General features: G+C 43.6%; 2 protein-coding genes and 1 long non-coding RNA gene across 3 annotated transcripts; 1 reads left to right on the top strand and 2 right to left on the bottom strand.

The window, feature by feature from the left end:
- The first annotated feature begins 986 nt into the window (after positions 1 to 986).
- Positions 987 to 11449, top strand: LOC103631634 (uncharacterized). Its single transcript, XM_020539235.1, has 4 exons — positions 987 to 1095; positions 1175 to 1222; positions 10488 to 10820; positions 10899 to 11449. Exons 1-4 carry the CDS (start codon positions 987 to 989, stop codon positions 11447 to 11449), a joined length of 1041 nt encoding a protein of 346 aa, XP_020394824.1.
- Positions 11450 to 14190: 2741 nt separating this feature from the next.
- LOC100272559 (putative ubiquitin-conjugating enzyme family) lies at positions 14191 to 17340 on the bottom strand. The gene is given in 8 exon segments (NM_001147026.1): positions 14191 to 14425; positions 14526 to 14623; positions 14791 to 14864; positions 14944 to 14985; positions 16098 to 16156; positions 16786 to 16872; positions 17001 to 17028; positions 17164 to 17340. Coding segments are annotated over 8 exon segments (465 nt in total). The 5' UTR covers positions 17200 to 17340; the 3' UTR covers positions 14191 to 14384.
- On the bottom strand, positions 15286 to 16091 carry LOC103630725 (uncharacterized). The gene is made up of 2 exons (XR_555207.2): positions 15831 to 16091; positions 15286 to 15742 (listed from the first exon to the last, which is right to left on the bottom strand). It is a non-coding gene; the product is annotated as an uncharacterized lncRNA (long non-coding RNA).
- Positions 17341 to 25653: the final 8313 nt, after the last annotated feature.

The raw sequence follows: 25653 nt of genomic DNA, 5'->3' as shown, positions 1-25653 counted from the left end.
CTATTCTTGCCCAATATCTATCCATTTTCTTATAGATTTTAGAAATTCACATATAGTTTTTTTGCAGAATTGCATCGTTGCAATTGATGGCACTCATGTTCCCATTACAATTTCACCTGACAAAGCTGCTCCTTTTAGAAACAGGAAGGGAACTCTTAGCCAAAATGTGATGGTAGCTTGCGATTTTGACCTAAATATCACTTTCATATCTACTGGGTGGGACGGATCTGCTACAGATGCTAGAGTTCTGAGATCTACAATGAACAATGGATTCCATGTACCTCCAGAAAAGTTCTATTTGGTTGATGGTGGGTATGCCAACACCACGTCATTCCTTGCACCTTATCGTGGAGTTAGATACCATCTAAAGGAGTATGGGCAAGGTCATCGTAGACCTCATAACTACAATGAATTATTTAACCATCTCCATGCCATACTGAGGAATCATGTTGAAAGGACTTTGGGGGTTGTGAAGAAGCGCTTTCCCATCCTCAAAGCTGCCACATTTCATAAAATAAGGAATCAAGTGAAGATACCAGTAGCAGCCGCTGTACTTCACAATATTATTCGATCACTCAATGGGGATGAGGAATGATTAGATAATCAACCACATAATATCTCACCACAAAACTTTGTTGATCTACCGGATGGCGATCAAGGCAACGATCAAGGAAATGTCCAAGGCAATAATCTTAGAGATGTAATAGCACAAGAAATGTGGAATGATTACCAACAACATAGAAATTAGTGGCACATGTGTTGAATGTTAAATGAATATCATTCGTAGAAATTAGTGGCACAAGAAATGTGGATTGATTATCATTCGTAGAAACTGTCTTTGTTTAATGTTGCTTTCTAATGAAAAAACATGTTCCCCACTCATTGTTGTTCTTTTAATTTTATTCCTTGTATTAGGAAGCATAAGTTGCACAATTTAAGTTCATGTTTTTTTTATTATCAAACTTATGCAACTTATCTGTGTAGCCATGTTTGGAAGGGGTTCTCCAAGAATCAACATGCTCTTATCAAAAAGTGCAACAAAGAAGCCTTCTCCTAAAGCTGGTGATCCAAGAAAGCATGGAGGTTCTCCAAAAGGTATGCAAGTAGACAAATCAAGAGAAATTAAGAGCCTCTTGGAATTCTGCAACTGGTGTTTCTTCCTTGTCTTATGTAGAGAAATTAAGAGCCGCTTGGAACTCAACTCTAGAGAAGACTCTTGTGGACCTCTTGATAGTCACCTAGAGGGGGGGGGGGTGAATAGGGCGAAACTGAAATTTACAAATATAAACACAACTCCAAGCCGGGTTAGCGTTAGAAATATGATCGAGTCCGCGAGAGAGGGTGGAAAACAAATCGCAAGCAAATAAGAAGTGTGACATGCGGATTTGTTTTACCGAGGTTCGGTTCTCGCAAACCTACTCCCCGTTGAGGAGGCCACAAAGGCCGGGTCTTTTTCAACCCTTTCCCTCTCTCAAACGGTCCCTCGGACCGAGTGAGCTCTCTCTTCTCAATTAAACGGGAACAAACTTCCCCGCAAGGACCACCACACAACTGGTGTCTCTTGCCTTGGTTACAATTGAGTTGATCGCAAGAAAGATTGAAAGAAAGCACGATTGCAAAAGCCAAGCGACAAGAGCGACAAATAACACACGGATCACTTTCTCTCTCAAGTCACTAATCACTAATGATCTCTTTTCTCAATTGTGAAACTTGGAGAGATGGAGGCTTTGAATGTGTCTTGGAATGGATTGCTAGCTCTTGTATTGAATGTTGAAGGTTGGAATGCTTGGATGATGTGAATGGAGGTGGTTGGGGTTGTATTTATAGCCACCAACCACTTCCTAGCCGTTGCTCCATTCTGCTGAGCGCGGACGGTCTGCCCGCCTGGTCCGGACGGTCCGCCCCTGTAGATCAACGGCTGAAAACGCAACGGTCAGCAGTAACGGCTATATCAACGGCTATATTGCATTTAATGTGACGTCAGATGTCAGATAAAGCCAGTCGCGGACGGTCCGGTCGTGCACCCCGGACGGTCCGCGAGGCCGCTATAATTCATTTTTCTGAACCCGTCACCTTCGGGTTTTTCGGTTTCTCACCTACCGGACGGTCCGCGCCTTTAGCCGGAAGGTCCGCGCGAGGGCTCGGACGGTCCTTGCTTTTCCTCCGGACAGTCTGTAGTGTAGACTTGTATTTTTGCATTGGTTCTGCCCGAAGGTTATCCTGGTGTCGCGGACGGTCCGCCGCAGGGGCCCGGACGGTCCGCGCTTGGTCTGTTTTTCCAAAAAGCTTCTCCTGTCCGGAATAATCTACGATATTCCGGACAATCGGTTTAGTATAGTTGTAGATGAACCTTTGGCACCTGTAGAACATATAATCTAGAGCAAACTAGTTAGTCCAATTATTTGTGTTGGGCAATTCAACCACCAAAACTATTTAGGAACTAGGTGTAAGCCTAATTCCCTTTCAATCTCCCCCTTTTTGGTGATTGATGCCAACACAAACCAAAGCAAATATAGAAGTGCATAATTGAACTAGTTTGCATAATTGTAAGTGCAAAGGTTGCTTGGAAATGAGCCAATGTAAATACTTACAAGATATGCATGGATCGTTTCTTCGTTTTTAACATTTTGAACCACGCTTGCACCACATGTTTTGTTTTTGCAAACTATTTTGTAAATCCTTTTCAATGTTCTTTTGCAAATAGTCAAAGGTAAATGAATAAGATTTTGCAGAGCATTTTCAAGATTTGAAATTTTCTCCCCCTGTTTCAAATGCTTTTCCTTTGACTAAACAAAACTCCCCCTAAATGAGATCCTCCTCTTAGTGTTCAAGAGGGTTTTTGAAATATCATTTTGAAATACTACTTTCTCCCCCTTTGGAACACAATGAGAACAATTGAAAATCTCTAAGTTTAAAATTAGGTGGTGGTGCGGTCCTTTGGCTTTGGGCTCAAACTCTCTCCCCCTTTGGCATGAATCGCCAAAAACAGAATCATTAGAGCCCTCGAAGAACTTTCTTCCCCTTTGGTCATAAATAAGTGAGTTAAGATTATACCAAAGACGAAGTCCTTTTGCTCTCTCCCCCAAAGATGGAGAGTGAGACGGAGCGACGGTGAAGGATGAGTTACGGAGTGGAAGCCTTTGTCTTCGCCGAAGACTCTAATTCCCTTTCGATACACCTATGACTTGGTTTGAAATAGACTTGAAAAACACATTAGTCATAGCATATGAAAGAGACATGATCAAAGGTATACAAATGAGCTATGTGAGCAAGTTAGCAAAAGAAATTGCGCGAATCAAGAATATTGAGCTCATGCCTAAGTTTGTTAAAAGTTTGTTCATCAAGAGGCTTGGTAAAGATATCAGCTAATTGTTCTTTAGTATTAATGTAAGAAATCTCGATATCTCCCTTTTGTTGGTGATCCCTAAGAAAATGATACCGAATGGCTATGTGTTTAGTGCGGCTATGCTCGACGGGATTATCCGCCATCTTGATTGCACTCTCATTATCACATAGCAAAGGGACTTTGGTTAATTTGTAACCGTAGTCCCGCAGGGTTTGCCTCATCCAAAGCAATTGCGCGCAACAATGGCCTGCGGCAATGTACTCGGCTTCGGCGGTGGAAAGAGCCACCGAATTTTGCTTCTTTGAAGCCCAAGACACCAAGGATCTTCCCAAGAACTGGCAAGTCCCCGATGTGCTCTTTCTATTGATTTTACACCCCGCCCAATCGGCATCCGAATAACCAATTAAATCAAAAGTGGATCCCCTCGGATACCAAAGCCCAAACTTAGGAGTATAAGCTAAATATCTCAAGATTCGTTTAACGGCCGTAAGGTGAGCTTCCTTAGGGTCGGCTTGGAATCTTGCACACATGCATACGGAAAGCATAATATCCGGTCGAGATGCACATAAATATAGCAAAGAACCAATCATCGACCGGTATACCTTTTGATCCACGGACTTACCTCCCGTGTCGAGGTCGAGATGCCCATTAGTTCCCATGGGTGTCTTGATGGGCTTGGCATCCTTCATCCCAAACTTGTTTAGAATGTCTTGAGTATACTTCGTTTGGCTAATGAAGGTGCCCTCTTGGAGTTGCTTCACTTGAAATCCCAAGAAGTACTTCAACTCCCCCATCATAGACATCTCGAACTTTTGTGTCATGATCCTACTAAATTCTTCACAAGTAGACTCGTTAGTAGACCCAAATATAATATCATCAACATAAATTTGGCATATAAACAAGTCATTTTCAAGAGTTTTAGTGAATAAAGTAGGATCGGCTTTTCCGACTTTGAAGCCATTAGCGATAAGGAAATCTCTAAGGCATTCATACCATGCTCTTGGGGCTTGCTTGAGCCCATAAAGCGCCTTAGAGAGCCTATAGACATGGTTAGGGTACTCACTATCTTCAAAGCCGGGAGGTTGCTCAACATAGACCTCTTCCTTGATTGGTCCATTGAGGAAGGCACTCTTCACGTCCATTTGATAAAGCTTGAAGCCATGGTAAGTAGCATAGGCTAATAATATGCGAATTGACTCAAGCCTAGCTACGGGTGCATAGGTTTCACCGAAATCCAAACCTTCGACTTGGGAGTATCCCTTGGCCACAAGTCGAGCTTTGTTCCTTGTCACCACACCATGCTCGTCTTGCTTGTTGCGGAAGACCCATTTGGTTCCTACAACATTTTGATTAGGACGTGGAACTAAATGCCATACCTCATTCCTAGTGAAATTGTTGAGCTCCTCTTGCATCGCCACCACCCAATCCGAATCTTGAAGTGCTTCCTCTACCCTGTGTGGCTCAATAGAGGAAACAAAAGAGTAATGCTCACAAAAATGTGCAATACGAGATCTAGTAGTTACCCCCTTATGAATGTCGCCGAGGATGGTGTCGACGGGGTGATCTCGTTGGATTGCTTGGTGGACTCTTGGGTGTGGCGGCCTTGGTTCTTCATCCTCCTTGTCTTGATCATTTGCATCTCCCCCTTGATCATTGCTGTCATCTTGAGGTGGCTCATTTGTTTGATCTTCTCCTTCATCAACTTGAGCCTCATCCTCATTTTGAGTTGGTGGAGATGCCTGCGTGGAGGAGGATGGTTGATCTTGTGCATTTGGAGGCTCTTCGGATTCCTTAGGACACACATCCCCAATGGACATGTTCCTTAGCGCGATGCACGGAGCCTCTTCATCCCCTATCTCATCAAGATCAACTTGCTCTACTTGAGAGCCGTTAGTCTCATCAAACACAATGTCACAAGAAACTTCAACAAGTCCTGAGGACTTGTTAAAGACTCTATATGCCCTTGTGTTTGAGTCATATCCTAGTAAAAAGCCTTCTACAGTTTTAGGAGCAAATTTGGATTTTCTACCTCTTTTAACAAGAATAAAGCATTTGCTACCAAAGACTCTAAAATATGAAATATTGGGCTTTTTATCGGTAAGGAGTTCGTATGATGTCTTCTTGAGGATTCGGTGTAGATACAACCGGTTGATGGCGTAGCAGGCGGTGTTGACCGCCTCGGCCCAAAACCGATCCGAAGTCTTGTACTCATCAAGCATGGTTCTTGCCATGTCTAATAGAGTTCGATTCTTCCTCTCCACTACACCATTTTGTTGTGGCGTGTAGGAAGAAGATAACTCATGCTTGATGCCCTCCTCCTCAAGGAAGCCTTCGATTTGCGAGTTCTTGAACTCCGTCCCGTTGTCGCTTCTAATTTTCTTGATCCTTAAGCCGAACTCGTTTTGAGCCCGTCTCAAGAATCCCTTTAAGGTCTCTTGGGTTTGAGATTTTTCCTGCAAAAAGAATACCCAAGTGAAGCGAGAATAATCATCCACTATTACAAGACAATACTTACTCCCGCCGATGCTTATGTAAGCAATCGGGCCGAATAGATCCATGTGGAGTAGCTCAAGCGGCCTGTCGGTCGTCATAATGTTCTTGTGTGGATGATGGGCACCAACTTGCTTTCCTGCTTGGCATGCGCTACAAACCCTGTCTTTCTCAAAATGAACATTGGTTAGTCCTAAAATGTGCTCTCCCTTTAGAAGCTTATGGAGATTCTTTATCCCAACATGGGCTAGTCGGCGGTGCCAGAGCCAACCCATGTTAGTCTTAGCAATTAAGCATGTGTCGAGTTCAGTTCTATCAAAATCTACTAAGTATAGCTGACCCTCTAACACACCCTTAAATGCTATTGAATCATCACTTCTTCTAAAGACAGTGACACCTACATCAGTAAAGAGACAGTTGTAGCCCATTTTGCATAATTGAGATACAGAAAGCAAATTGTAGTCTAATGAATCTACAAGAAAAACATTGGAAATAGAATGGTCAGGAGATATAGCAATTTTACCAAGACCTTTGACCAAACCTTGATTTCCATCCCCGAATGTAATAGCTCGTTGGGGATCTTGGTTTTTCTCATAGGAGGAGAACATCTTCTTCTCCCCTGTCATGTGGTTTGTGCACCCGCTGTCGATAATCCAACTTGAGCCCCCGGATGCATAAACCTACAAAACAAGTTTAGTTCTTGACTTTAGGTACCCAAATGGTTTTGGGTCCTTTGGCATTAGACACAAGAACTTTGGGTACCCAAACACAAGTCGTTGACCCCTTGTGCTTGCCCCCAACATATTTGGCAACTACTTTGCTGGATTTGTTAGTCAAAACATAAGATGCATCAAAAGTCTTAAATGAAATGCTATGATCATTTGATGCATTAGGAGTTTTCTTCTTAGGCAACTTGGCACGGGTTGGTTGCCTGGAGCTAGATGTCTCACCCTTATACATAAAAGCATGATTAGGGCCAGAGTGAGACTTCCTAGAATGAGTTCTCCTAATTTTGCTCTCGGGATAACTGGCAGGGTATAAAATGTAACCCTCGTAATCCTGAGGCATGGGAGCCTTTCCCTTAACAAAGTTAGACAAATTTCTAGGAGGGGCACTAAGTTTGACATTGTCTCCCCTTTAGTAGCCAATGCCATCCTTGATGCCAGGGCGTCTCCCATTATAGAGCATACTTTTAGCAAATTTGAACTTTTCATTTTCTAAGTTATGCTCAGCAATTTTAGCATCTAATATTGCTATATGATCATTTTGTTGTTTAATTAAAGCCATGTGATCATGAATAGCATTGATATCAACATCTCTACATCTAGTACAAATGGAAGTGTGCTCAATGGTAGATGTAGAGTGTTTGCAAGATTTTAGTTCTACAACTTTAGCATGCAACATATCATTCTTAGTTCTAAGGTCGGAAATAGTAGTATTGCAAACATCAAAATCTTTAGCCTTAGCAATCAAATTGTCATTTTCTACTCTAAGGCTAGCAAGAGAATCATTCAATTCCTTAATCTTAGCAAGCAAATCATCATTATCATTTCTAAGATTGGAAATTGAGACATCACAAACATGAGAATCAACCTTAGCAATTAATCTAGCATTTTCATTTCTAAGGTTGTTAATAGTCTCATGGCAAGTGCTTAGCTCACTAGACAATTTTTCACATTTTTCAACTTGTAGAGCATAAGCATTTTTAACCTTAACATGCTTTTTATTTTCCTTGATTAGGAAGTCCTCTTGGGAGTCCAAGAGATCATCCTTCTCATGGATGGCACTAATTAATTCATTTAATTTCTCCTTTTGTTGCATGTTTAGGTCGGCAAAAAGGGCACGCAACTTATTCTCCTCATCACTAGCATTATCATCACTAGAGGATTCATATTTAGTGGAGGATTTAGATTTAACCTTCTTCCTTTTGCCGTCCTTTGCCATGAGGCACTTGTGGCCGACGTTGGGGAAGAGGAGTCCCTTGGTGACGGCGATGTTGGCGGCGTCCTCGTCGTCGGAGGAGGAGTCGGTGGAGCTCTCGTCCGAGTTCCACTCCCGGCAAACATGGGCATCGCCGCCCTTCTTCTTGTAGTACTTCTTCTTTTCTCTCCTCTTTCCCTTCTTGTCGTCGCCCCTGTCACTAGATATAGGATATTTTGCAATGAAATGACCGGGCTTACCACATTTGTAGCACACTTTCTTGGAGCGGGGTTTGTAATCCTTCCCCCTCCGTTGCTTGAGGATTTGGCGAAAGCTTTTGATGATTAAAGCCATCTCCTCATTGTCGAGCTTGGAGGCGTCAATTGGTTGTCTACTTGGTGTAGACTCCTCCTTCTTCTCCTCCGTTGCCTTAAAAGCCACCGGTTGTGCTTCGGACGTGGAGGGTTCGTCAAGCTCGTTGATCTTCTTTGATCCTTTAATCATGCATTCAAAGCTCACAAAATTCCCGATTACTTCCTCGGGGGTCATTAGTGTGTATCTAGGATTACCACGAACTAATTGAACTTGAGTGGGGTTAAGGAAAATGAGAGATCTTAGAATAACCTTAACCACTTCGTGGTCGTCCCACTTTTTGCTCCCGAGGTTGTGCACTTGGTTCACCAAGGTTTTGAGCCAGTTGTACATATCTTGTGGCTCCTCCCCTTGGCGAAGACGGAAGCGACCGAGCTCCCCCTCGATCGTTTCCCGCTTGGTGATCTTGGTGAGTTCATCACCCTCGTGCGCGGTCTTGAGTAGGTCCCAAATCTCCTTTGCATTCTTCAATCCTTGCACCTTGTTGTATTCCTCCTTGCTTAGAGAGGCGAGGAGTATGGTTGTAGCTTGGGAGTTGAAGTGCTCGATTTGGGCCACTTCGTCCGTATCATAATCTTCATCCCCTATGGATGGTACCTGTGCTCCAAACTCAACAACATTCCATATACTTTTGTGGAGTGAGGTTAGATGAAATTTCATTAAATCACTCCACCTAGCATAATCTTCGCCATCAAAAGTTGGCGGTTTGCCTAATGGAACGGAAAGTAATGGAGTATGTCTAGGTATACGAGGATAATGTAAGGGGATCTTACTAAACTTCTTGCGCTCTTGGCGCTTAGAAGTTACGGACGGCGCATCGGAGTCGGAGGTCGATGTTGATGAAGTGTCGGTCTCGTAGTAGACCACCTTCCTCATCCTCTTGTGCTTGTCGCCTTTCCGATGCGACTTGTGGGAAGAAGATTTTTCCTTCTTCTCTTTGTGGTGTGAGGAAGAAGATCTTTTCTCCTTCCGTTTGGAGGAGTCCTTCTTCTTCTCCTTCCTCTTGGTGCGGGACTCTTCCGATGAAGTGCTCCCTTGGCTCGTAGTGGGCTTGTCGCCGGTCTCCATCTCCCTCTTGGTGTGATCTCCCGACATCACTTCGAGCGGTTAGGCTCTAATGAAGCACCGGGCTCTGATACCAATTGATAGTCGCCTAGAGGGGGGGGGGGTGAATAGGGCGAAACTGAAATTTACAAATATAAACACAACTCCAAGCCGGGTTAGCGTTAGAAATATGATCGAGTCCGCGAGAGAGGGTGGAAAACAAATCGCAAGCAAATAAGAAGTGTGACACGCGGATTTGTTTTACCGAGGTTCGGTTCTCGCAAACCTACTCCCCGTTGAGGAGGCCACAAAGGCCGGGTCTTTTTCAACCCTTTCCCTCTCTCAAACGGTCCCTCGGACCGAGCGAGCTTTCTCTTCTCAATTAAACGGGAACAAACTTCCCCGCAAGGACCACCACACAACTGGTGTCTCTTGCCTTGGTTACAATTGAGTTGATCGCAAGAAAGATTGAAAGAAAGCACGATTGCAAAAGCCAAGCGACAAGAGCGACAAATAACACACGGATCACTTTCTCTCTCAAGTCACTAATCACTAATGATCTCTTTTCTCAATTGTGAAACTTGGAGAGATGGAGGCTTTGAATGTGTCTTGGAATGGATTGCTAGCTCTTGTATTGAATGTTGAAGGTTGGAACGCTTGGATGATGTGAATGGAGGTGGTTGGGGTTGTATTTATAGCCACCAACCACTTCCTAGCCGTTGCTCCATTCTGCTGAGCGCGGACGGTCCGCCCGCCTGGTCCGGACGGTCCGCCCCTGTAGATCAACGGCTGAAAACGCAACGGTCAGCAGTAACGGCTATATCAACGGCTATATTGCATTTAATGCGACGTCAGATGTCAGATAAAGCCAGTCGCGGACGGTCCGGTCGTGCACCCCGGACGGTCCGCGAGGCCGCTATAATTCATTTTTCCGAACCCGTCACCTTCGGGTTTTTCGGTTTCTCACCTACCGGACGGTCCGCGCGAGGGCTCGAACGGTCCTTGCTTTTCCTCCGGACAGTCTGTAGTGTAGACTTGTATTTTTGCATTGGTTCTGCCCGAAGGTTATCCTGGTGTCGCGGACGGTCCGCCGCAGGGGCCCGGACGGTCCGCGCTTGGTCTGTTTTTCCAAAAAGCTTCTCCTGTCCGGAATAATCTACGGTATTCCGGACAATCGGTTTAGTATAGTTGTAGATGAACCTTTGGCACATGTAGAACATATAATCTAGAGCAAACTAGTTAGTCCAATTATTTGTGTTGGGCAATTCAACCACCAAAACTATTTAGGAACTAGGTGTAAGCCTAATTCCCTTTCACCTCTTGCATGAGCACAAAACAGCTGATTATAGGGGGTCAAATGGATGGACAACAGAAGCATGGAACAAAATTGTCAAGGAATTTCATCAGAGGGAACAATATGTCTATTTCACAAAGACACAAATACAAGATAAGGAAAGAGAGCTGAAAAGGGACTATAGGTTGCTAAAGGATGCAAAGAATCAAAGTGGAGCTCATTTTGATGAGAAGATAGGGAGGATTACAGCTGACCCAGCTTTATGGAAAAATATACTGACTTCTCATCCTAAGGCTAAAAAGTTCTGCAACAAGTCTTTTCCTCTATATGAGGCCTTGGGGGAGCTTTATGATAGTTAGTCTCATTACAATGTGCATGCTTTCCAATATGTTATGTTGTCTACCCTTTTTTAAGTAAAACTTCATTGTGCAGGGCAAACAGCTGAAGGGACCTACAACTACACCTCCACCCAACTTCTAGATCTTACTCAAGTAGGAAATAGAGATGAGTTTCTCAACATAGAACATGAACAAGATGAAGTGGAAGAAACCTTGCCGGCACATGAAGAAGATGATGTCCATGTTGTTGATGCAGGAGATGCAACAAGTGAAAGGCATGATCTGGTGCCGCGGAGAAGGACTACTGCTACAAAAGGGAACAATGAAGAAACAAGGACAAAGAGGCATAAAAAGGGCGATTACCTAGAAGGAATAATGGGAAGATACATTGACATGAGAATGAAGCAAGCTGAGGAAGAAGCCACACAACTAGCAAAAGAGAGGGAGGAAAAGGAAGTGAGTCAAACTGCAGACTTCTCAATCAAGAAGTGCATATCCATTATTGGTACAATGGAAGTTACAAAGGTGGAAAAAGCGAAAGCCTACAATGTCTTCAAGGACCTTAACAACAGGCAAATTTTCTTGAGTGCATGTGATGATGATGCCGAGTCTGCACTGATTTGGCTGAGAAACGAGATGGCTTAGCTGGTATGCTCTCTTCCTTTCCCTTCTTGAGAGCACCTAGAGGGGGGTGAATAGGTGATCATGTAAAATTCAATCACTAATAGCCACAAAACTTAGTTATGAGTGTTGGTACGGCTAAATAACTTGAAGCGAGTTCTTGTGAACACAAACAATCACAGAGAGATCAACACAAGACATGATTTTTATCTCGTGGTTCGGCCAAGTAACACTTGCTTACTTCCACGTTGTGGCGTCCCAATGGACGAGGGTTGCACTCAACCCCTTTCAAGTGATCCGATGATCAACTTGAATACCACGGTTTTTCCTTTAGATGATTATCCCCGTTTGCGAGGAATCTCCACAAGATTAGAGTCTCTCGCCCTTACAACAAAGATCACAATGAAAGCACGAAGTAAGGTTGGGATGAGCAACACACACAAGACACAAATCGCAGCACACCCACGCACACAAGAGAAGACTTGAGCTCAAGTGACAACACAGGGAGTCCTTGACTCGAATAGAGCTCAAATCTCTAACACAACGAAACGAATGCACGGGAACAGAGTCTGGATACCTTAAGATGCTTAGTGAATGCTTGGATGACTCCTCCATGCGCCTAGGGGTCCCTTTTATAGCTCCAAGGCAGCTAGGAGCCGTTGAAGACAATCGTGGAAGGCCAATCTTGCCTTCTGTCGTGTGGTGCACCGGACAATCCGGTGCACCACCGGATAGTCACTGTAGCTGTCCGGTGCGCGATTGCCTTCCAAATAAGGCGCAGTCGACTGCTGCAGCTTTGGGCCCGATGGCGCACCGGACACTATCCGGTGCCCCCTGCCGACCGTTGGTGCGGGCCACGCGTCGCCCGCGGATTGCGCGGCCGACCGTTGCGCTGGCGACCGTTGGCTCACCGGACAGTCCGGTGAATTATAGCCGTACGCCGCCGATCTTTTCCCGAGAGCGGCCTTTTCACCGGAGACCAGCCTGGCGCACCGGACACTATCCGGTGCACCACCGGACAGTCCGGTGTGCCAAACTGAGCTGAGTTTTGGCTGCACCGAGCCAAGTCTTTTTGGTTTCTTTTCTTCTTCTTTTCTCACTATTTCTAGCACTTAGATAACTTCATTAGTATTCAAAAACAAATGTACTAAGTCTAGAAATATACCTCATGTCTTGATTTGCACTTTTTCAATCTTTGTCACATTAGGACTTAAAGAGTATGTGCTGGGCACTTAATCACCAAAACATTATAGAAACGGCCCAAAGGCACATTTCCCTTACACTTCTAGGAGGTTATCTTGATGCAAGGGACGCAAACGAAATAGTCCTGTAGTTTTATCTAGATGCAGGTTATCTGTTCATAATTAGACTATAATTGCTGCTAGCATGTATTCAAGAGAGAAGTACATTAGCTGTTTATTCGTGTTGTGCATTTCTCTTTTAATTCAAAAACAGTACATCAGTTTTATTGATTTGAAAATTAAATTTGCATAGCTTGAACCAAAGCAGTTTGACACTGCTTAAAGCCATACTTCACATTGTCTATCACTGCATTGCATTTTGAACTCCATTGTCTATCACTGCTTAAAGCCATACTTCACATTGTCTATGCTCATTGTTTGACAATGCTCACATGTTCATGACATTCATAGTCCCTTGTGCATTTCAGACTCCATAATGTATAGTTTTTGAGAAATTCTAGTGTTTAACGCTTGTATTCTCTTGCAGGTGGAGTCGTCTGAGTTGCCTTTGGTTTGATTTTTAATCTAAATGCAAGCACTCTATTGTAATATAATAAGAGACAACTGAATTGATCCAACAACAACAAGGTTGTGATTTTGATGCTTCAAGTTTAATCCGCTTTGCTAACCTGATATGTGGGACATCTATCTTTTTATATGCATGCAACAAATGAATGTATCCATGTGGTTTTTTATGGATGTTGGATTGCATCTAATATTTATCATGCTGTGATGTTGTGACATTAAAATATGTTATTCCAATTTTTGTGCTATGTCTTATATTTCTCATGCTGCTCCTCAAGTTTGTTGTCATATATTAGTTATATAAGGTCCAATTTGTTGTGACGTTTGTGTTATGGTTTAACTCAAGTTTGTTCTTTTCCCGTAGGACCTCATAACTCATATTTTTTACCCGTAGCATAAATCAGCTATGACTTGAGCGCCGATCAACTAAAAGGTGCCTCACCGTAGGTGTGTGTGATGTCGGCATGGATTAACCGAACAGTAAAAAATGGGCCATGTATTAAATCCTAGTTGTAATTGAAACACACATGGTTTAGGTGACATGAAATGGATTGACTTAATCCAGCCCTGTATTAGATCCCATTGTGTAATAAATACTAGCCTACCGAACAAGGCTTAAAGGCTTGTTCGGTTAGCTCTCAATCCATGTGGATTGAGTGAGACTGGATGGATTTAAATCCCACATAAGTCAAACTTTTTTCTTATTTTTTTCCAATCATATCCGATCCATGTGTATTGGGAATAACCGAACAAGGCTTAAGGAGGGGATTAAGTGATCAAGCCCTCAAGGAGTTCCTCTAGACAGTGTTGAGATATTATGTCGAAACAACCACCGAACCAACAATTTAGCCATGGTTCGCCGAGGTAGCCTAGGCAGTTTCAGCGCTCTCGAGTAAAGAAGCAAACTAAGAACAATCCGGCAACGTTCCGGCAGCATAAATCTGAATCCTCAGAGCACAGCACAAGAAACACATGCAACTGATGGTCAGATAGGGGTATACAAAGGAACACCTGCTTTGATGCTCACGGGCACTGCAGCGAGGAGGTACAGCCACAAGTACAAAGCACGATTAGACAATTTTTTTTGACCCCATTGCAACATTTCACAAATTTGCTCTCATCAAGCAAGAGGGGTATTCAGTCGGCCCCAAACTATGGAAATGTTATAACATCACATCTGAAACAACACTTGGTTACAATGCCCCACTTGCATACAGGCGAGTCCACTCCTTCGCTGCAAGAGACTGCCATGTTAGGACATCTGTAATATAGACGTGAAGCAGAAACCATACCAACACTATGTTCATAACTGTGTTTACTGCAACTACAAGTACCTGTCTCAAAAGCTTCAGCTTCATTTGATTTCCAGTGTTTCGCAATGTTGTCTGAGAGAGGATCATCTGGATTTGGGGCACTCAGAAGTGCCTGAATGCTGAAGACCAAATATTGTCAGGGGGGCAGTGTGGTAGCACACTGATATGCTAGAACCATATGCAAGCCAAAAATTGGATGCAGTATTGATACAATGCAGAGTACATCATCATATACCACCCACCATCACAGCTATTTAGCCAAACAGACGATAAAATAAGCAATTACCTGAGCAGAACTGTACGTATCTGAAGAGCGGGACTCCATTTGTCCTTAAGAATGTCGAGGCATATCCTACCAAGCTGCAGCAAATTATGACTGATATGAGGCATCACTTTCTTGCAACAAAAAAGAAAAGGGCAAACAGTACCATTTTCCTACCTTGTCAATGTTCGGATGGTAAATTTTGGTGAGAAACCTAACCTGTAACAGCAGCAGGAAAGGTAAAATTACCATCAGAAACTAGTACGGCAAAAAGGCAGAACAGCTGTAAATGAAATTAGCACTGACCCCCAAATAGGTGAATAAAAAAGCATTCCCTATTTTTTAACCATGTCCGGGTGATAACTGGCACCAGTCAAATCGGAATTCAGAAGTACTATATAACCACTCAAGGAAGGTGTTCAAATTATTCGAAAAGAATACAAAGAGCTAACAGAATAACAAACCTGTCTTCCATATATGTAAGGAATACAAAATAATTCAGAAGTACTATAGAACCACTCAAAGAAATGTTAGTGATATTTTTTCAGCAAAAGTTAGTGCCTAGTACATCTGTTCATTACGATCACAATGCAAATTAGTCGGTAGAACTTCACATTGACCCCACAGAAAAAGGAATGGACAATAATGTAGACATGCATAGAAGAAGCACCTCCAACATAAAGTTGAAGCAAGCAAATTTTCATTACTAAACAACTACAGACTAGACACCCTAATGGGGCTTGATCAAACTTCCAGAAGCGACTAAGCTTATAGAGGCACGCTTTAATCTAGTGCTATTTATTGTGTAGAAGTGTGAAGGGCAGGCCTGGTGCAGTGGCGAGAGCTGTCTCATTGAGTCATCAAGTCGCGAGTTCGAAGCAGCCTCTCCGCATTTGCGGTGTGGGGGGAAGGCTTGCCTCGGTTTATCCCTTCCCCAGACCCCACTCATGTGGGAGCTGCCAACACCGGGTCTGCCCTTTTATTATTTAGAAGTGTGGATGGTCAGCTTTCACTTTGGCCTTCAATCAGCTCTGCTCCTGACTATGCAGAGTGAAACTACTTACTTGCAAGTATGGAAGACAGGAAGAGACAGGTAGCCTATAACAAATTGGAAGGGTGCCTGGCACTGGGCTCTGTTAGGAAACATAACACAAATATGATCCCCATAGGAGTTAATCAAGCTGAATTAAATGTATCAAACGGTTGTAATTAGGAAACAAACCAGAATTCACATCAATGGAGATAAATAAATGCTAAAGCACATACACCATAGCAAGATAGATGCCAATCAATGATTTAGTTAACAAATTCATGATTGATCAAGAAATTACTTTCGGGGCAGCCATTGGATATTCCTCAGGCAAGAATAGCTCAAGCTTGAAAACTCCACCTGTTCGACAAACAACAGAAGAAACTATATCAGGCAACCGGGTATGAACGAATAAACAAAAGAAGGCCACACGAAATCATTATATGGGAACTTGTCGCTATTTTGCATCCTAATAATTATCCAGACACCTCTTATTGAACAGAGAAGACAGTGAAGGATTCTTTGCATTATACGAATATCAGTAAATTGAATGTAGCTAGATTTATCAGGATTGTGTCATGGGCAGATTAGTCAATATGCAACCAGCATGAACCTAACAGGAGCCATGTAAATTACTTGCAGATATTGAAGTGAACTACTTCTGGCTGGACATGATTGTTTGATACCTAAAAGCACACTGATAAAACCAGGTCCACTAAAAGGTCTAGACTCTAGGCCCTTGAACTGGCACTTCACAGTTCACACAGATGAATGGATATGAAGGTGCCTGTTTAGTGACTTGTATCCATACTGACAATAACCCACTATTCATTCGTGAATTCCCCAGAAACAACGAGGCATATGAGCGCATAACTGCATAAGGATAAGAGAACACACTAGCAAGCAACAACAACGATTGTCTACAAAACATTAGAAGCACACATACTACCCATACAAAAAATAACGCCAAGTGAAGCCAATCGAAACACCTTCATAGGGTGACTGTGCGGGGCCAAGGATCATGACATTGAAGTACCGCATGTTCTCTTCCGACGGCGACGCGCTAATCCCCGGCGCTGCACGCGTAGAAGAAGAAGAAAAGCGGAATCAAATAACATGCTAGAGAACCGAGACCGGTGTAGTAGCAGCACACTCCGAATTGCACCAAAATTCCGAGAGAGCTCGCGGGAAACTAGTCAGGCACCTGGTTCGCTGAGGAGCCGCTGCGTCTCCTGCACAGATACAAATCCGAAACAGATTAATCGTCAGCAGAGGCCAGCAGACAGAGTATCCGATTCCACAAAGCAGAACAGGAACGCGATAGATCTGGGGAGAGCGAGAAAGGGCGACCAGAACGCGAGGCGGACCTTGATGATTCGGCGCGGGAGGTTGCTGTTGGCCATGGAACCCTGACTGATTGCGCAGGGCCGCTAGACGGAGCGGGGATTGCCTCAAGCTTCACGCGCACGCGCCGCTGGGGAGGTGGACGAGACGAGACGAGACGAGACGAGGGGGTGGGTCGAGGGAGGTCGAATGGGCCGCTGGGCATGGATGGACATGGACACGAATGGGCCGATGGGCATGGAGGGGGTGGGTCGGGGGAGGTCGAGGGACGGGCTATCAGTTTACTACGATTTTTTATTTGAGTTCATCCTTATTAAACATCTCGTTACATAAATAAGTATAATGATATTATGAAATTTTAATAAAAAGAGTGATAGAGAGGGAGTTTTGTAGAGGTGAAAAGGTTTCACGTAGATAAAATTCAGAATAACGATTTCCTAAAAAAACTGATATGACATTCTATGAAATAGTACAATGAGACTACATTGAAATAGCAAAAAGGGTTCATATGAATCATGCAATCACATAAATATTTAATCTTATATATACTTTGAGCTTGTTGATGCGTAGACAAAAGTGCTCTCCTAAATTTGAGTTGGGTAGGAGAAGGTGCTTCTTTTTTGTTACTTGGTGAGAAACACAAGGACTTCCAAAATATCATTCACATATACCACTATTTTTTCATTCATGTGTCATTCTATAATTTATGTTGATTCTGAAAGGGAGATAGGGTTTAACCTTTTCCTATAAATAATTTTTGTGGTTGAATGACCAACACAAATAATTGGACTAACTAGTTTGCTCTAGATAGGGAGATAGGGACTAACTAGTTACGCGAATCTAAGACATTTAGCTCACTTCGTAACCTGCAAAAAGTTTTCTCATCCAACGGCTTGGTGAAGATATCGGCTAGCTGGTTCTCGGTGCTAATATGATAAATATCGATATCTCCCTTTTGCTAGTGATCCCTCAGGAAGTGATGCCAAATGTCTATGTGCTTAGTGCGGCTGTGTTCAACAGGATTATCCGCCAAGCGGATAGCACTCTCATTGTCACATAGGAGTGGGACTTTGCTCAGATTGTAGCCAAAGTCCCGGAGGGTTCGCCTCATCCATAGTAGTTGTGCGCAACACTATCCTGCGGCAACATACTCGGTCTCAGCGGTGGATAGGGCAACGTATGTCTGTTTGTTAGAACTCCAGGACACCAGAGACCTTCCTAGAAATTGGCACGTCCCTGATGTACCCTTCCTATCAACCTTGCCCCCGTCATAATCGGAGTCTGCGTATCCAATTAAGTCAAAGGTAGACCCCTTTGGATACCAGATCCCGAAGCACGGCGTAGCAACTAAATATCGAAGAATTTGCTTAACGGCCACAAGGTGACATTCCCTAGGGTCGGATTGATATCTAGCACACATGCATACACTAAGCATAATGTCCGGTCTACTAGCACAAAGTAATGAACCTATCATGGACCGGTATGCCTTTTGATCAACGGACTTACCTCCTTTGTTGAGGTCGACATGCCCGTCGGTTCCCATCGGTGTCTTCGCGGGCTTGGCGTCCTTCATCCCAAACCTCTTGAGAAGATCTTGAGTGTACTTCGTTTGGAAGATGAAAGTTCCATCCTTGAGTTGCTTCACTTGGAATCCAAGGAAGTAGGTCAACTCGCCCATCATCGACATCTCAAACTTTTGCATCATTACCCTGCTAAACTCTTCACAAGACTTTTGGTTAGTAGAACCAAATATTATGTCATTGACATAGATTTTGCACACAAAGAGATCACCATCACAAGTCTTTGTAAAAAGAGTGGGATTGGCTTTCCCAACCTTGAAAGCATTAGCAATTAAGAAATCTCTAAGGCATTCATACCATGCTCTTGGGGCTTGCTTAAGTCCATAGAGCGCCTTAGATAGCTTACACACGTGGTCGGGATACATGTCGTCCTCAAAGCCAGGGGGTTGTTCCACGTATACCTCCTCCTTGATTGGCCCGTTGAGAAAAGCGCTCTTCACGTCCATTTGGAATAGCCTAAAAGAATGGTGAGCGGCATAGGATAACAAAATTCTAATTGACTCTAACCTAGCCACAGGAGCAAAAGTCTCCTCGAAATCCAAACCTGCGACTTAGGCATAACCTTTTGCCACAAGTCGAGCCTTGTTTCTTGTCACCACTCCGTGCTCGTCTTGCTTGTTGCGGAACACCCACTTGGTTCCCACAACGTTTTGCTTTGGACGTGGAACCAAGCTCCAGACTTTGTTTCTCTTGAAGTTATTGAGCTTTCCTGCATGGCCAACACCTAGTCCGGATCCTGCAAGGCCTCTTCTACCCTGAAAGGCTCAATAGAAGAGACAAACGAGTAATGCTCACAAAAATTAGCTAAGCGTGAGCGAGTGGTTACTCCCTTGCTGATGTCACCCAGAATTTGATCGACGGGGTGATGTCTTTGGATCGACGCTCGGACTTGAGTTGGAGGGACCCGTGGTGCTTCTTCCTCCATCACTTGATCTTCATGTGCTCCCTCTTGATCCCGCTCCTCTTCTTGAGGTACCTGTCCATCAACTTGAGTTGGGGGATGCACCAGTGTCGAGGAAGAGGGCTGATCTTGTTCCTATAGTTCTTGTGGTCGCACATCACCTATCGCCATTGTGCGCATTGCGGCCGTCGGAACTTCATCTTCATCTATGTCATCAAGATCAACTTGCTCTCTTGGAGAGCCATTAGTCTCATCAAATACAATGTCGCTAGAGACTTCAACTAATCCTGATGATTTGTTGAAGACCATATACGCCTTTGCATTTGATTCATACCCTAGTAAAAACCCTTCTACTGCCTTGGGAGCAAATTTAGAGTGTCTACCTTTCTTCACCAGAATGTAGCATTTGCTCCCAAATACACGAAAGTAAGAGACATTGGGTTTGTTACCGGTAAGAAGTTCGTAGGAGGTCTTCTTGAGGAGGCGATGCAGATAGAGCCGATTTATAGCGTGGCAAGCTGTGTTCACAGCTTCCGACCAAAACCGCTCAGGCGTCTTGTACTCTCCAAGCATTGTTCTCGCCATGTCAATTAGCATCATGTTCTTCCTCTCTACCACACCATTTTGTTGTGGTGTGTAGGGAGCAGAGAACTCATGCTTGATGCCTTCCTCCTCAAGGAACTCTTCAACTTGCAGATTCTTGAACTCGGACCCATTGTTGCTCCTTATCTTCTTCACCTTTAGCTCAAATTCCTTTTGAGCCCTCCTTAGAAAGCGCTTTAGGGTCCCTTGGGTTTCTGACTTATCCTAATAAAGAACACCCAAGTGAAGCGGGAAAAGTCATCAACAATTACAAGACCATACTTACTTCCCCCGATGCTAAGGTAGGCAATGGGTCCAAAGAGGTCCATGTGGAGAAGCTCCAGTGGTCTTGATGTTGTCATCACATTCTTGCTGTGATGAGTGCTTCCCACATGTTTCCCTGCCTGACATGCTGCATAGGGTCTGTCTTTCTCAAAACAGACATCGGTTAGTCCTAACACATGATCTCCCTTTAGAAGTTTATGAAGGTTCTTTATCCCAACATGTGCTAGATGGCGATGCCAAAGCCAGCCCATATTAGTCTTAGCTATTAAGCATGTATCTAGATCGGTATTCTTTTTTGAAAAATCAACTAAGTAGAGCTTGCCATCTAGTACACCCTTAAAAGCTAGTGAACCATCACTCCTTCTAAAGACAGATACATCTATATTTGTGAATAAGCAATTATAGCCCATGTTACATAATTGACTCACAGACAATAAGTTGTACCCGAGCGATTCAACTTAAAACACATTGGAGATAGAATGCTCGGATGTAATGGCTATCTTTCACAATCATTTAACCTTGCCTTGGTTCCCATCTCCAAAGATAATCGCATCCTGGGAATCCTTGTTCTTGATGTAGGAGGTGAATATCTTCTTCTCCCCGTCATGTGGTTTGTGCATCCGCTGTCGATAATCCAGCTTGAGCCCCCGGATGCATAAACCTGCAAGGCAATTTACGCTTGGGTTTTAGGTACCCAACTCTTATTGGGTCCTACAAGGTTAGTCACAATAATTTTTGGAACCCAAATACAAGTCTTGTCTCCCTTGCATTTGGATCCCAACTTCCTAGCAACCACTTTTTCATTCTTACATGAAAGTATAAAAGAGGTGTTGCAAGCATGAAAAACATTACTGGGTTCATTGCACATTTTCCTAGGCATATGAGGCACAACATGATTTCTCCTAGGCCTACTTCTACCATGCACAAAAGTAGAGCTAGAGGCAAACATAGCATGTGAATCATTATAAGCAGTATGAACATAACTCTTATTATAATTAGAACGACTAGCAATTTTCCTATCATAAATAAAAGTATGGTTCCTTTGAGGACTACTAGTCATAGGGGCCTTCCCTTTCTCCTTGTTGAGAACGGGAGCCTTTTGGCTTGTTAAGTTCTTGGTTTCTTTTTGAAAACCAAGTTCATCCTTAATTGAGGGGTGTCTACCAATAGTGTAGGCATCCCTAGCAAATTTTAATTTATGAAAATCACTTTTGCAAGTCTTAAGTTGAGCATTAAGACTTGCCACCTCATCATTTAATTTAGTAATAGAAATATGATGTTCATTACAAGCATCAACATTAAAGTCCTTACATCTATTACAAATACTAACATGATCTACACATGAACTAGTTTTATTTACTTCCTCTAGCTTAGCATTTAATTAATCATTTGAAATCTTTAAACTAGAGATAGATTCATGGCAAGCAGATAACTCAGATGATAGCATTTCATTTCTCTTAGTTTCTAAAGCAAGAGATTTTTGCACACTAATAAATTTGTCATGTTCCTCATACAAAATATCCTCTTGCTTTTCTAGCAGTCTATCTTTTTCATTTAGAGCATCAATTAATTCATTAATTTTCTCTACTTTGGCTCTATCTAAACCTTTAAATAAATCAGAGTAATCTACTTCATCATCGGAGGATTCCTCATCACTAGAAGAAGAGTACTTAGGGGATTCTCGAATACGTACCTTCTTCTCCTTGGCCATGAGGCAAGTGTGGCGTTCGTTGGGTAAGAGCGAAGACTTGTCGAAGGCCGAGGCAGCCAATCCTTCATCGTCGGACTCGGATGAAGAGCAGTCATAATCCCATTCCTTTCCAAGATGTGTCTCGCCCTTCACCTTCTTGTAGTTTTTCTTCTTCTCTCTCTTCCCATGTCTTTCTTGTGCCTGGTCATTTTAATTATCGGGACATTGAGCAATAAAATGACTACTCTTACCGCATTTGAAGCAGGAGCACTTTCCCCTTGTTTTGTTCTTGTTGGGGGTATTCCTTGCGTCCTTTAAGCGCGGTCTTGAAGTGCTTGATGATAAGCGCCATCTCATCTTCATTGAGCCCGGCAGCCTCTACTTGTGTCACCTTGCTTGGTAGCGCCTCCTTGCTGCTGGTTGCTTTGAGAGCAATGGGTTGTGGCTCGTAGATGGGTAGTGGACCGTTTAGTGCATCGTCCACATATCGAGCCTCCTTCACCATCATACGCCCGCTCACAAATTTTCCAAGGATCTCCTCGGGCATCATCTTGGTGTACCTGGGGTTTTCACGAATGAGATTGACAAGATGGGGGTCAATTATAGTAAATGACCTTAGTATGAGTCGGACGACATCATGATCTGTCCATCTTGTGCTTCCGTAGCTTCGGATCTTGTTGACATGGGTCTTGAGCCTGTTGTAGGTCTGAGTTGGCTCCTCTGCCCTGATCATTGCAAATCTCCCCAGCTCGCCTTCCACCAGCTCCATTTTGGTAATCATGATGGCATCGTTTCCCTCATGAGATATCTTGAGGGTGTCCCAAATTTGCTTGGCGTTGTCCAAGCCGCTCACCTTATTATATTCATCCTTGCAAAGAGATGCTAGCAACACAGTAGTGGCTTGGGCATTTTTGTGAATTTGTTCATTGATAATCACAGGGTTATCAGTGCTATCAAAATGCATCCCATTTTCTACAACTTCCCATATGGTAGGATGGAGAGAGAATAAATGACTACGCATTTTATGACTCCAAAACGAATAGTCCTCTCCATCAAAGTGTGGAGGTTTTCCAAGGGGAATTGAAAGTAGATGCGCATTTGAATTATAGGGAATGCGAGAGTAATCAAAAGAATAATTTTGATTAACCGTCTTTTTCTTTAACGAAGGGTCACCGTCGTCGTTGTCGTCCCTTGGTGAAGAGGATGATGCATCACTGTCGTAGTAGATGATCTTCTTGATGTGTTTCTTCTTCTTCCCGTCCCTCTTCTTTTGACTCGAGCCTGAGTCAGTGGGCTTGTCGTCTCTTGGCTCGTTGAAGAGGGACTCCTTTTCCTTATCGTTGACCACCATCCCCTTTCCCTTAGGATCCATCTCTTCGGGCGGTTAGTCCCTTAGATGAAGAGTACGACTTCGATACCAATTGAGAGTACCTAGAGGGAGGTGAATAGGTGATCATGTGAAATTAAACACTAAATAGCCACAAACTTGATTATCAAGGTGTTAGTGAAATCAAGCGGCTAAGGAACGCGCTCGTGAGAACAAAGCAACCACAATAAGCAACACACGAGACACGCGATTTTTATCCCGTGGTTCGGCCAAGTAACACTTGCCTACTTCCACGTTGTGGCGTCCCAATGGACGAGGGTTGTACTCAACCCCTTTCAAGCGATCCAATGATCAACTTGAATACCATGGTCTTTTCCTTTAGAGTATTTTTCCCGTTTGCAAGGAATCTCCACAATTTGGAGTCTCTCGCCCTTACAATTGAGATCACAAAGAAAGCATAGAGTAAGGTTGGGGAGAGCAACACACGCAACACTCAAATCCGTATCACAACCACGCACACAGGTCACGACTTGAGCTCGAAACATAACACACGGAGTTCGCAATTCAAATGACGCTCAAATCGCTAACACAGAGAATCAAATGCGTGGAGTCAGAGTCTGGGAGTCTTAGAATGTTTTGTGAAAGCTTCGTGTTCTCCTCCATGCGCCTAGGGGTCCCTTTTATAGCCCCAAGGCAGCTAGGAGTCGTTGGAGGCCAACTTGGAAGGCCAAACTTAAGTTCTGTCGGGTGGTGCACCGGACAGTCCGGTGCACCACCGGACAGTCACTGTAGCTGTCCGGTGTGTGATCTGCTTCCATATCTGGTGCATCCGACCGTTGGTCCTCGGGGTCGGTTAGCGCACCGGACACTATCCGGTGCACACCGGACAGTCCGATGTGCCCAACCGACCGTTGCTGCGGGCCACGCGTCGCCTGCGGATTGCGCAGCCGACCGTTGGCGCTCGTGACCGTTGGCTCACCGGACAGTCCAGTGAATTATAGTCGTACGCCTCTGCGTTTTCCCGAGAGCAGTCAGTTCACCGCCGGCCAGCCTGGCGCACCGGACACTGTCCGGTGCACCACCAGACAGTCCGGTGTGTCTGGCCAGAGTTGGTGTTGGCTGCACACAACCAACTCTTTTCCTTTTCTTTTCCTCTTCATTTGTCACTGTTTCTAGCACTTAGACAAACACATTATTATTCAAAAACAATATACTAAGTCTAGAAACATACCTTGTAGTATTATTTGTATTTCTCTCATCATTTAGCACATAAGGACTCAGTTACTATGTGTTGGACATCTAATCACCAAAATACTTAGAAATTTCTCAAGGGCACATTTCCCTTTCAATATTTTATATCCTGCTGGTTATCCTGAGCATAAGATTAGGAGAATTCATGCTAGGAAGTCTCATTATGTTTCCCATCATGCTTTTATGTACAAGAATGAGGCATCTAGCTCTAGGCATTCTACCCATGTTAAAATGACTAAAAAGAAAACTCCTACTGCATCAAATGAACCTAATGTTTCATTCAAAACTTTTGATGCATCTTATGTGCTAACTAACAAATCAGGCAAAGTAGTAGCCAAATATGTTGGGGGCAAACATAAGGGCTCCAAGATTTGTGTTTGGGTTCCCAAGGTGCTTGTTTCTAATGTGAAAGGACCCAAGACCGTTTGGGTACCTAAGAACAAGGCCTAAACTTGTTTTGTAGGTTCATGCATCCGGGGGCTCAAGTTGGATTATTGATAGCGAATGCACAAACCACATGACTGGGGAGAAAAGGATGTTCTCCTCCTACGAGAAAAACGAAGATCCCCAAAGAGTTATCACATTCGGGGATGGAAATCAAGGTTTGGTCAAAGGACTTGGTAAAATTGCTATATCTCCTGACCATTCTATTTCCAATGTTTTTCTTGTAGATTCTTTAGATTATAACTTGCTTTCAGTTTTTCAATTATGCAAAATGGGTTACAACTGTCTTTTTACGGATATAGGTGTTACTATCTTTAGAAGAAGTGATGATTCAGTAGCATTTAAAGGAGTATTAGAGGGTCAGCTATACTTAGTTGATTTTAATAGAGCTAAACTCGATACTTGCTTAATTGCTAAGACTAATATGGGTTGGCTCTGGCATCGCCGACTAGC

This window comes from Zea mays, chromosome 6 (genome assembly GCF_902167145.1).
Source record: "Zea mays cultivar B73 chromosome 6, Zm-B73-REFERENCE-NAM-5.0, whole genome shotgun sequence".
NCBI lineage: Eukaryota > Viridiplantae > Streptophyta > Magnoliopsida > Poales > Poaceae > Zea > Zea mays.
The sequence above is the reverse complement of the archived record's forward strand: the minus strand, read 5'-3'. Positions and strand labels throughout refer to the sequence as shown.